Raw genomic sequence first — 13,594 nt, forward strand, 5'->3', positions numbered from 1 at the left:
TTATTTTTCCTAGTAAAATGAATGAAAGTAAAACTGGAGGCTCACAGAATCCCAGTAAGTAACCATATTTAAAATATTTTCAAATTTAATTTAAAATGTTAAGATATTTTACTCTTGCTTTTTTATTACAATAAATCTTTTTAGACTGGTACTCAAACAATAGGAATGAATTTCCTGATATTTTTAGTTCATGTTTCTGTATACTAAAATAAAATGTTGTGTGTATTCATTTCAACAAAAATCTGCTAGAAAAGGATAATTTGCCAAATATTATTTGTATTCTCTATGTGTATTTATCAAGTATGGTTTGTATCTGAATAAAACAGTATTACTTATTTAATAAATATGATTTTTTTTACCTTTTTGTGTGATTTTTTCTTACAAAAGATAAAATGCAGATGAGAACAGTTTAAACAACATATGAAAGTTTAACATGAAAAGGAAAACTTGCCTATTAGCGCTCACAACAGTCTTCTCAAACAGATGTAGACCTTTGCTTTTAGTTGCTTTCATTTATTAGTTATAAACAGTACATACTGATTAGCTACTATGGAAGATGGAAATTTTAAATTGTTACTTTATACTCCTTTGCCACTACTTCTCCCTGATCTACCCTTTATAAAATTTATTTTTTCATTCCCTCTCAAAGTATTACACTTAAAACTCTGTATCTTGACTCTCACTTATAGAGTATCTGATAACTCCATATCATGTTGGATACAGAAATTTGTGCTCTTAAACCTCCTCTACTTTGCTTTCCTGCTTTTACCTACAGACTTCTGTCAACTGTGCTAATAGTTCTGAAACTTAGTAATTCATGGGCTACCTTCACATATTTGCCAAATGGAAATACTACCTATTACTGTTATTTACTTAATATTTTTCTTAAGATTGACTCAGTTTTTTACTTACATGAATGTGTTCATTTTATTATTGTAACAACCAGTATCATTTGCTGGAGTATAATAGAAGATGGTCTTAATAAATATAATGAAGTCAGAACAATTTTACTGAATTTTAAACATTAAAATTAAACAACAGCAAAGTACAAATAAAAGAAAGGTAACCTACTTATAAAAATGCATGCCTGAAACCTAGTCTGTTCTGTGTCCAAGGGTCTCGGTACTGGGCAAAGGGAGGAGGAGAACAGATGGAAAGCACAGGTCCACAGCATATAGCAGATGCAGCTCCATCCAGCATTCACCTTAAGGACTCCTCTTACATAATCTCAGCTAATTCCTTGTATTCCTCTTCCTCTTGATAGCTGCATGCACACTTACAACTGAAAGTATAGGCACTGGGGATGAAGAAGTTAAGGCAGGAGCTGCTGGTGTAAGAGGTCCAATAAACAAATGGCAATTTGCTGCAATTAATGTGGTCAGGTACTCTGTATGGGGGAGGAAGGGGATCCGAAACCTTTCAAAAGATTGAGGGAAGGGCCTTTCAGTTACTGCTTATTAAGCTGGAGTGAGGGAGGACAAATATGGGGGGATGTTTCACAATACTAAGTATTAGCTCATGCTGTTTCTTTCCAGTCCTGCAATCTATTTTCTGAGTAGCCTATTAACAGATACAGTATATTTTCAACACATAACATCCATTCTTGATTACATGTATTAGTCAAGGTAAATATGATTAGCTGCTGTAATAGGTAAACCCTGAAGTTTTAATGGTTAATACAGTAAACGTTTATTACTTGGTCAAGTTACAGTTCAACGTGGATTGGTTAGGGGAGATTGGACAGATAAGGGAGTTTCTGCTCCATGCAGTCACTTAGATTCATGTTCATTTCATCTTGTATTGGTTTGCCGCCTTGAGATGCTCAGTCTTTGCAGCTAGTGATTTTCTTATTGTTTTATTAGTATGGTATTAGAAATTTGCTGAACAGGTAAATATCATAAGATAGAAAGGATTGGTAATTATAGTACTAACATTCAGTTCTATCTGTGTGCCATACCCTTTTAATTATATTGCTGTATACTCTCTCATTTAATCCTCATTAAGGCATAGTTTGAGGTAGGTGCTGTTGTTGTCCTTATTTTTTTTTGCGGTACGTGGGCCTCTCACTGTTGTGGCCTCTCCCATTGTGGAGCACAGGCCCTGGACATGCAGGCTCAGCGGCCATGGCTCACGGGCCCAGCCATTCCGCGGCATGTGGGTTCTTCCCGGACCGGGGCACGAACCCATGTCCCCTGCATCGGCAGGCGGACTCTCAACCACTGCGCCACCAGGGAAGCCCGTATTATTTTTAAGATGAGGAACTGGAACGATAAAGTGTTTATGTGACTTGTTCAAGGTTACACAGCAAGAGTGTGGAGCCGGGTCTTAACTCAGATCTCCCTGACTCTACAATTTGCCTTAAAAATTTTTTTTTTATTATTGTGGTAAAATACATATAACATATCAATAGAATTCATCATCTTAACTATTTTGAAGGGTACAATTTGATGGCACTTCATACATTCACAGTGTTGTGCAACCGTTACCACTATCTAGTTCCAAAACATTATCATCCCCCCAAAAGAAAACTCTGTCCATTAGGCAATCACTTCTCATTTCCCCTGTCCTCAACCCGTGGAGACTACCAGCCTGCTTTTCGTCTGTCTCTGTGGATTTACCTATTTTGGATAATGCAATCTGTTGTATAAATGGGATCATATAATATGTGACCTTTTGTGCTTGTATTCTTAGATTTAGCATAATGTTTCTAGGCTCATCCGTGTTGTAGCATGTATCGGTATTTCATTGCTTTTTATAGCTGAAAGATACTCCATTGTATGGATATGGTATATTTTGTTTACCCATTCATCCATCCATTGATGGAAATTTGATTTGTTTTCCTTTTTGGCTATTGTGAACAGTGCTACTGTGAACATCAGTGTACAAGTATTTGAACATCTGTTTTTAATTCTTTGGTATTATATATACTCAGGAATGGAATTGTTATATCACATGGTAACTGTGTTTAACTTTTTGAGGAACTGCTGACTATTTTCCAAAGTGGCCGTACCATTTTACATTTCAGCTAGCAGTATATGAGGGTTCTGATTGCACCAGCTCCTTGCCAGCATTTGTTATTATCTGACATTTTTATTGTAGCCATCTTAGTGGGTGTGAAATGGTATCTCATTGTGGGATTTGCATTTCCCTGATGACTGATGATATTAAGCATCTTTTAATGTGCTTATTGGCTATTTTATATCTTCTTTGGAGAAATGTTTATTGAGATCCTTTGTCCTGTTTTAAAATTGAGTTGTGTGTTTATTGTTGGGTTGTAATACTTATATATTCTGGACACTAGACCCTTAAAAGGTATATGATTTCCAAGTATATTTAACCATTCCGTAGATTGTCTTTTCACTTTGTTGATAGTGTTCTTTGATGCACAAAAATTTTAAACTTTGATGAAGTCCAATTTATCTATTATTACTTTTGCTTTTGGTGTCATGTGATATCTGAAAAACCATTCCCAAACCAGGGTTTTGAAGATTTACCCCTGCATTTTCTTCTAAGAAAGAGTTTTATAGTTTCGGCTCTTATGTTTAAGTCTTTGATCTATTTTGTATAATTTTTGTATGAGACAGGGATTTAATTTATTATCTTGCATGTGGCTATCCAATTGTCCCAGCCCCATTTGTTAAAGAGACTATTCTTTCCGCATGGAATGATCTTGGAATACTTGTTCAAAATTAATTGACCATAGATGTATGGTCATTCTGGATTCTTTTCCATTGATCTATATGTCTAGCTGTATGTCATTACCACACTTTTGATTTCTGTAGCTTTGTTATAAGTTTTGAGTCTTCTCTCTTTGTCTAGCTGAAGGTTTGCCAGTTTTGTTGACCTTTTCAAAGAACCAACTTTGTTTATATTTATTCTATTGTTTTCCTATTCTCTATGTCATTTATCTCTATTCTAATCTCTATTATTTCCTTTCTTCTGCTAGTTTTGGGTTTAGTTTGTTCTTTTTCTGGTTCTTTAAGGTTAAAATAAAGTCATTGATTTGGGATCTTTCCTTTTTCATATAGGCTTGCTATATGAGTCTACAAGCCTAAATAAAGATCAGCCAGAGGTGAAAGCTTGGAGTTTCTAGGGTCATTTCTGAGTATGCATCCAGTCCTGGGCATGTGGTGTCCTTCTAGATTCCCTGATATATTTGGGAGCTTTTCAAAGCCCTTATTTTCCCATGTATCTTCCTTTTCCAGACTCTTCTTTCCTAGCCTTTTTGGTCTGTGACCTGCTTACCCTGTCTGTTATCCTTTGCTTCAAGCTGCTGCCTCTAGTATATTTGTCTTAAATGTTTTTGACAGTCAGACTCCAGCCCTGAGAAATTTCTGAGGCAGGTGAAACAAGGGCAGGCATCTGAGCTGGTCCCTTGGGGAGCCACCATACAGGTCAGAACACACAATCACATTTCTTTGACAAGGTCCATATTACCTCCTCTTAGACAATCCACACCAGGAACATGGGCCTAAGGAACAATACACATTGAACATGGGCCTAAGGCCATTGCCCAGCTGGAGAGTGGGGGATGGTTGGCAGGTAAGTTAAAATGCCACAAATCTCTCATCAAATTTTGGCAGCTTGTTTCTTTATGAAGCATTCTTCTGATTATTTTAAGTTTTTAAATCAGATTTCAGATTTTCTGAAAAGTTGATTCTGATGGTTTTGGCAGCATAACCAAATGCACAACCAGCATTTGGCAGGTTTTATTGCTTTAGAGAGATGGAGTTTCAGAGTTTCCTAATCTGTTGTTTTCAATGAGTTGCCATTTTAACAACACACTGGGATTCATCATTAAAGATTAATGAAAAAATGTAAAGTCACATTATTGTTTTAGAAGTACGTATTGGAGGTTTTAATTTACTGATAACAATATAAAGTGATTTGCTCTCTCAAAAAGACTTGAACACATCAATTGAGAGAAGCACCAATTCCATAGGGGTTTTTTTTGTTTTTGTTTAAAATTTTTTTATATCTATTACTTTTTTCACTGTTAGCTTGTGTTTTCTGTCGAAAAAATGATGACTGTCCTATTAAATATGGAGAAAAGAAAACTAATGAGAAATGGAATCTCACTGTACATTACTATTGTTTGGTGAGTATAATTTTTAATTAAATGCTAGCAATCTGATATTCTTCTAAAGAAGAGAATTCGATCCTGATGGCTGGTTTCTGAGAAATGGATAAGTCATTTAACTTTTCTGGATCTCCTTTTGCTTATATGTAAAAATAAGATTTTTCATTTATCAAATTCTAAGATTCTGAAATTACTTGGTACGTAGAAATACCTGTCATCATTACCTGCTTATTTTTGTCTAACCCTTTAGGGCCTCAGTGGAAAAAAGGAGAAAATGGTTAGGTCTGTAAGGGAGTTGTTCATTTTAGTACTTTGTTTTCATTGTTGCTAGTGATAAGTCTCAGAAAAGACTTGTTTGAAGGTTTAAGAAGTAAAATTAAAAGTATTTTATTTCACAGAGAACCTGGAAAGAAAAGTTCTGACTAAAGGTAATAAATATTTGTGTAAAAGGAAATAGGTTAATTTATGTGTCACTCAGAAGAAAGAAAAAATGATGTCATATTGAGAATTAGTCTCTCATTTGTTCTGCATTCCCTCCACCAACTTCTCACCTCACTGAATCTGCCTTAAGATATTAGTGGCACCATCACTGCCTTAGCATGCTAAGGTTGCATGAGCACATGCAGCATTTCTTGGCACTTGTATTAGTTATATATTGCTGCTTAACTATTTATCCTGAAATTTAGCAGCTTAAGCAACATTTATTATCTCAAATGGTTTCTTTTTTTTAATTAATTTTTATTGGAGTATAGTTGATTTACAATGTTGTGTTAGTTTCTGCTGTACAGCAAAGTGAATCAGTTATACAGTGAATACATATATTCACTCTTTTTTAGATTCTTTTCCCATATAGGTCATTACAGATTATTGAGTAGAGTTCTCTGTGCTATGTGTGAGGTTCTTATTATCTATTTTATATATAGTAGTGTGTATGTGTCAATCCCAATCTCCCAATTTATCGCTCCCTCCCCCCCACTTCCCCCTTGGTAACCATAAGTTTGTTTTCTACATCTGTGACTATTTCTGTTCTCAAATGGTTTCTGAAGGATAGGAATCTGGTATTGGGTGGGCTGGGTGGTTCTGGCTCAGGGTCTCTCATGAGGATGCAATTGAGATGTCAGCCATGGTTCAGTCATCTGAAAGCTTGACTGGGCTGGAGTATCCATCTCCAATGGCTCACTCACGTGGCTTTTGGCCTCAGCTCCTCCTAACTGTTGGCAGAAGGTCTCAGTTCCATACTTCCTGGGCTATAGGGCTGCTCACAGCATGACATCTGCCTTCTCCCAGAGGAAGTGATGAAAGAGAGAGACAGAGGGATAGATATACATCAAGATGGAACCATATGACCTAGTTTTTACAGTCACATACCACTGTTTTGCTTTATTCTGTTAGAGGTGAGTCATTAATCCTAACCCACACTTAAGGGGAAGGAATTAGTTCCCACCACTTTAAGGAAGGAATATCAACAAATTTGAGGACATATTTTTATACCCACAACAGCATCCATGTTAAAACTCTTTAGATGCTTCCTTGAGAAATCATCTAACATAAATTCTTGGTGTTTCTCTAAAATTTGTAGACTGGTCTAGGAACCTACCTACTTTGTACCAAGATTTAAGGGACCATGAAGTTGACATTCCAAACATATTTGTAAGTTAGAGCCTTATAGTTTGCATCACAAAAGAAAACCTTTTCATTTTTCTAAAGTGTATTTTACTTTTTATGTAGTAGAGTTAGGACAACTATTTTATTAGTCAGTGGGTTATTTTTTCATAATTCTTAAGTAACATATATCACTTTTGGGTTTTTTTAAGGATATATTATACTGATTAAAATAAAACTGATCACAAATCTGAAGTATGTTGGAGTTATTTAATATGCTTAAGTTGGTCATATCAAAATTTCCCTTATATTCTTTCTTATTTTATTAATGAGTATAGTAATCCTGAAACATACTGACCCTAGGCTCAACACTTAAAAGATTCTATTTCATTGTGAACACGAAAGTATAGTAATGTTATAAATGGTAATGGAATGTTAGAGCTGAAAGAGACTTGGAAACAACCTAGTCTGTTGTTTTTATTTTTGTGTTTAATGTCAGAAACATTAAATTACTTGCCTAGGCTTTCAGAAAGTTGGACACAGAGCCTGGTTTGCAAAGTCAGGATTTCTTATTCACAGTCTCATGCTTTTTCTTGATTCATGTTCCTTTAACATGTTTAAATTGAAGTTAAAACAGATTTTTTAAATTCATTTGCGTTAACTGCAATTCAGTAGATTCCCTATAAATATGCCTTCTATGATTCAGAATCCAGTGAGATTTAAAGTTAACCTAAAATATCACTGATAATTATCTCCATAGTATTCATTATTATTACATATACGCCTTTAAGTATTTGCCACTTTTTTTTCCCCTAAAGCTTGATTATAAGTGTTTTTTGTTGTTTTTCTTCCTTTCTTTTTCTGTTATTTTCTGTAATACTTTTTAGAAACCAGTTTGGTTACATGAACTGTTAATATACAGTGTCTTCCAAATCAAAGAATGTGAGTAGCCTCTTACTTTGACCATGAAAAATAACTATTATAGGTAAGAGATTCTTAAAATTTGAATTGTTTTATGCCCATTTTTTATTGGAATATTATAGGTATATATTTTTTATTCCAAACTAGTTTCTTAGAGTTTATTTTCTAATTGAGAATATATTCATAGTTGATGTCAAGTGGAATTTGGCAGAGGGGTAAAGAAGAAGAAGGAGTTTATGGTTTTCTAATAGAAGATATCAGGAAAGAAGTGACTAGGGCTTCAAAACTGGTAAGTAAATTATTTTACTCATTACACCTAATACCATAAATATTGTCAATACTAAGGAAGTCTATTCTATCACTTTCTCTACTAGAAATCTGTAAGATATTGTTTTTATGTTCCAATGCTTATTTTTGTCAAATACAGTAAATTTTAGAAGAACATTTTGCTAAACCAACCCTGGATAAGATATGTGACAATACTGATTTCACTTCCTTATCTTCGTCCAACTTACCCATCATTTCATCCACTCTTACCGTCAGAATTATGACCATACTTCCACTCAGCTGTTCTTCAGACCTTCAATCCTGAGGCAACCCAACTATTGACTTTTCATTCTTATACCTCATTTGTTGGGTTGGAATGAAAGATTGACATGGAAATTACACAACTATACAGACTAATAATTTATGATCTCCACATCTCTTGTGGCTCTTCTGTGACATGGTGTTCTTGTGTTCCATGCCTTTTGTTCTCCAAGATAGATATTCTAAACCTTAACTCCTTATTCATTCAGTTATAATTTGTGAATCTTTTGTGTGATAGCTTACTATATTATGTGCAATGAACAGACTGTAGGTCTCCATGTGGCCTGAGTAGAAATAATGAGAGTTAAGAGAATGAGAAGATTGGAAGTACAGGGGTTTCTGTTCAGAGAGTGTGATAATGGAATTGATGATTTCCATGGTGGAGCAGTTTGGGGTGATGAGAAGATTCTTCATTACACTGGAGTGGTGATGAAGGGCATTGACACATTTTAGTTGAGGAAGTCAAAGAAAGGTTGTCCCATCAGTGCAGAAGTCATTTAGAATGACAGCAAGAATTAAAATACAGAGAAAGGTGCCAAAGCCTGGAGGTGGAGAACTGACCAGGAAATTATTAGATGGCAGAGAGTAGATGTCATTAGGTTCAAAGGACCATATCTTTTTAAGTCTGATAGAGTAGTGGCCTACAATCTGCCACACAGAACTAAAATAATGTTCTGCTTGTCCTCCTTCCTGCCTCTATCCATATCCCACTCCCACTCCGTGCCAAGTCTGGAAATTAAGGAAGCTGGAAAAATAAGCAGCTTCATTCAAGAGATTCTATAAGGGAAGCATGCAGAGACCTTTCTTTTAGTTGAGACAAAGAAATGGAAGCAATTATTTTTAAAGATGTTGAAGATGCAGAGGAGTTAACGGTAAAATAGAGGTTCTAAGGCACAAGGGAAAACCTTGGGAAAAAGGTTAACAGTGGCATTTATCTAAGGGCCATGTGGGAGTATTAGTATCAAAATTTCTCAATCTTATGGTGATAGTGAACTTGTCATGAAACATGACCTGTATAGGTCCCCTTGCAGTTTGGAAATGTTTTCTTAAGACATCTGTAACCTGAGTATATTGTGAACCTTTGAGAATATCTCGATACTGAAGAGGTGTCTCTATTTGTGACCTTACAGTAGAATTCCATACGTCAGTTTACAGGGAGAGCCTCAGGTTGGCAAAGTATACAACCTGGTGTTGTTTGACGGGTCAGCAGTATAATCTCTCCATCAGTGGCCATTATAGTTGTCATCTCAAGGGTTCCAAGATATTTTAGGTACTGTTCTGTATTTTACTAATGATTGATTCATCTAATAGTCTTTCTGTTTATATACCACCGTTATATTTAAGTTAGTGGCAGTGGTATTGTATTTGTTTGCTAGGGCTGCTGTAATAGATTACCACAAACTGGGTTGCTTGAAACAGAAATTTATTCTCTCACAATTCTGGAGACTGAACGTTCCAAATCAAGCTGTTAAAGGGATTGATTCTTTCTGGAAGCTCTGAGGGATAATCTGTTCCATGCTTCTCTTCGATCTTCTGATGCCTGCTTGGCAACCTTTGGCATTCCTTGGTTTGTGGCAGCATAACTCCAATCTCTGCTTCCATCTTCATGTGGCCTCCCCCTGTGTGTGTCTCTTAAATCTCCCTCTCCTTTTACTTATAAGGACACCAGCCTTTTGATTGAGGGACCACTCTAAATCCAAGATGAACTCATCTTGAAATCTTTAGCTTTCAAGATACTTGTAAGCTAAAGATAGCTTTGTAGATACTTGTAAATCAAGTATCTACAAAGACCTTGTTTCCAAATAAGGTCACATTCAAAGGTACCAGGAATTAGGACTTGAACATATCTTTTGAGGGAATCACTACTTAACCTACTGTGGGTATCTAACACTTTTTCGTTTGGTTAGGATAGAGTGATCCTAGCCAATATTTTACAGATTGGTTTTTAGTATTGTTTTGCTGTTGTCCTTAATAAATATTTCCTAACTATGTGTTTTCTATTGAAATTTGAATGGCACTTCCATGTATAACCATTATGCTTACAAACCCTTCAGTTTAAAATATTTTAGCAGATACGAAGGAAATGAAGCTTCTCTGGTTAGAGGTGTTTCCTTTACCAGAAATTGTTATGGGAGTGAATCTTTAGTCCCTTTAGATTGTTTCTGGGTAGAACAGGTTTTTTCAGGAAATTTCTTTAATATACTATCTTCACAGCTGTTGTATGATGAAAATAATTTTCAGACTCTCCACAAAGAATATTCATTTATACCTCGGTCTTATCTATAGTACTCAAGTTTTGTATGTGTTATAACTCCTATTTTTATACTTTCTTTTAGAAATGCTGTATTTGCAAGAAAACCGGTGCTTCAATTGGATGTGTCACGCCCCGATGTAAACGAAGTTATCATTTCCCATGCGGACTTCAGAGAGAATGTATTTTCCAGTTCACTGGCAATTTTGCGTGAGTTAATTAACTGTTGAATATGAAAGAAAATGTAAAAGAAAAATGGAAAATGGATATGGATCTCCCAATTATATAATTCCTTTGTCAAATTTCTTTTCAAAGCTGCATTGAGGTTATATGTATACTTTAGATATGTGTGTGTGGGTGTGTGTACATATATATATATAATTTCTCTCCCCTTCCTTTATGATCATTTCTATTTGCAGAGTCTGGAGAATTGCAATATCTGTAATGGACTTAATGATTAATATTCACCTCTAGCTTTCAGCTCTAGAATATAATATGGAACTGTTAACATACTCATATTCAGTGAAAATTTCCAGCTTACATAATTCTAGATTTTATGTCATTCTTTAGATTTAATAGTTTACTTTTTTTTCACAGGGACATATGTGTTTCTCATTGAGTAAAGTGAAGGCATGTAAATTTGGTGGAGTCCAAAAAATAAACATTATGCCCTGGGATGCCCCTAAAAATATTTGCTTCTTGACTTTAGCTCTAAACATCAAGATTTTATGAATTTTGGTATCATGAGTGATTTATTTCTTTTAGTCTTTGTGCTCTTGACCTATTTAATGGATTGTTATATGAGAATTGCAGTTTAGAAAATACAAATGGAAATACATTTAGTGGGTTAAGAATAAGTTATTATTTGCATTTTATTTGTTATATTATTAATATATTATTTTTAAGTTTAAGTTCCTTCCTTTGAATTTGTGCAAGGTTGAGTACAATGGTGTGTATATTCTGTTGCTAACAGTATTACGTAGGATTCTCAACATAATATTAGTTACTGAAATTCTGTGAAGTAAATCTCACCAGCAAAAGGTTCACATTTTGAAAATTCAGCTCTCCTTAGTTATAGATTATGAGACTGATTTATAGTGCCGTTGTTCCAGTCTGTTGTAGGTTAATTACGAGAGAGACGAACGAATTTTCTCTTATAAATATGAATTGTAAAGCTAGTCTAGTTGTGCTGTATAATTTATTAGATGTTTTAAAATAATATACGTTTTTAGGTCATTTTGTTGGAACCATCGACCTGTTCAGATAATTACATCTAATAATTATAGAGACTCCTTACCATGCACCATTTGCTTGGAATTTATTGAGCCTATTCCAACTTACAGCATATTACGAAGTCCTTGTTGTAAGAATGCTTGGTTCCATAGAGACTGTTTACAGGTAAGATGTTTTGTCAGCTTTTTCTGGTATAAAATTTGTTGCTTGCTGATTTGAATTTTAAATTAGAAAAAATTGATGTGTATTTTAGCTCTTACTACTTGTAACTTTTTAAAACAGCTTTATTGAATCAAATTTTACATATAAAATTCACCCTATTGAAGTGTACAATTAATGTTTGTTTGTTTTATTTTTTTGCGGTACGCGGGCCTCTCACTGCTGTGGCCTCTCCCGCCGCGGAGCAACAGGCTCCGGACGCGGAGGCTCAGCGGCCAATGGCCCACGGGCGCAGCCGCTCCGCAGCACGCGGGACCCTCCCGGACCGGGGCACAAACCTGTGTCCCCTGCATTGGCAGGCGGACTCCCAACCACTGCGCCACCAGGGAAGCCCTACAATTAATGTTTTAATAAAAGTTTACATACTACCTTTTAATGTATATTTACACTTTTAACATTTTGTTGTTTTTACCCAAGGATTTTGTTTGTATTTCACAATGAATAATACACAGATTTTAAATTCCCAAGTTCATTTATATATTTAAGCTTAGAAAACCAAGATATGTGAAATAATTAACTGTAAGCTAATTTAATGTTAAGAGGTCTATTTTTTTTAGCTGTAGTAAACACTTTATCATAACTTTTTGACAGTAAACTGGTTACTATCTAATGAATTGATATTAATATTAGTTCTTTGAGAGCCACCTTGTATGTCAAACCTGACAAGTTTTCAAGTAAATGAAATATCATAAAACACACATTAAACAATTTAGTTTCTTCAATTCAGAAGATAATTTAAAATTTTAAAAAGATCCCAGTTATTAATGTCCAATATATAGTATAAATGTGTGAAAGTGCCAATTGTTAGACAGTTATAGTTCATAGAATGCCAAGTGACACAGGGTTTACTTAAGTTTATACTGTTTTTTAAAGCTTGGCTTTTATTTTTGTTTAGTAAAATGAAATGTTATTATTGATTACAAATTAACTACAAAAGTTCTCTTTTTTAAGTTAGGAGATGTAAATCCTCTTATATTTCAACAAAATCTTAAAAGTACTAACAGTAGTCAAAATAGTAAAGCTTGATTACTTCCTGGTTTTTTTGTATGAGCCTTGAACTCTTATTCTTAGTATTAGTTAGTTATTATTAGTTATCAGTTAAAAGTGGCAGGATGGAGCCTGTTTTGTTGGGTAAATATTAGAAATCCTGTTCATTCTTACAAAGAAGTGTTTGTAAAGGGATCTAGAGAGTGCAGTTCATAAACATCATGAAGTGCTATCTTTACCTATTGAGGAAGAAGTTCACATTATGTGAGAATCTTTAAAAGGTAATTTATCTTAATTCAGGGTTTGTATTTGAATGAATTGAATGTAATTGCTGCCAAATGTATCATCTTATTAACTTTGTATAATTTGTAATAGTATGTTATTTTTCAGGACAAATAAGATTTGCCTCATTATGCATTAATAATGAAACAGACAGAGGTTCTCAAATTTGACCTAGTATTCATAGGACTTTTTGTGAACTCTGAAAATACCAAGTTTCTAATTCTGTCATTAAAAACTAGAAGTAGTACTACTAACAAAAATGTAGGTCTACTTTATGCAGATATAAGGTCATGGCCCCATGGACACCTGTCTGTGATATAAATATTAACAAGCAAGCAATTATTACTTGGTTAGAGCACACCAGGACAGAGCTCATTCTTGAGTCATGTTCCTTAAAGGAACTCCAGTGGCTTTTCCACTCTGATACAAGT

At 34.6% G+C, this 13,594-nt stretch overlaps 1 protein-coding gene across 5 annotated transcripts in view; it reads left to right on the forward strand.

Moving 5' to 3' along the window:
* G2E3 (G2/M-phase specific E3 ubiquitin protein ligase) overlaps positions 1-13,594 on the forward strand; it is a 49,691-nt gene that overhangs the window by 7,218 nt on the left and 28,879 nt on the right. For 3 of the 5 annotated variants that reach the window (XM_029238711.1, XM_029238715.1, XM_029238714.1), the window contains exons 2-6: positions 14-54; positions 5,001-5,098; positions 7,791-7,892; positions 10,528-10,652; positions 11,675-11,840. In XM_029238711.1, the coding sequence (XP_029094544.1) occupies positions 14-54; positions 5,001-5,098; positions 7,791-7,892; positions 10,528-10,652; positions 11,675-11,840 (532 nt within the window). Of the gene's footprint in view, positions 1-13; positions 55-5,000; positions 5,099-7,609; positions 7,625-7,790; positions 7,893-10,527; positions 10,653-11,674; positions 11,841-13,594 lie in introns of those variants that run through there. The other 2 variants (XM_029238712.1, XM_029238713.1) reach the window with 2 other exon arrangements.

The sequence above is a fragment of the Monodon monoceros genome, unplaced genomic scaffold, assembly GCF_005190385.1.
Source record: "Monodon monoceros isolate NGI ecotype Baffin Bay Population unplaced genomic scaffold, NGI_Narwhal_1 Super_Scaffold_21, whole genome shotgun sequence".
Classification (NCBI taxonomy): Eukaryota; Metazoa; Chordata; class Mammalia; order Artiodactyla; family Monodontidae; genus Monodon; species Monodon monoceros.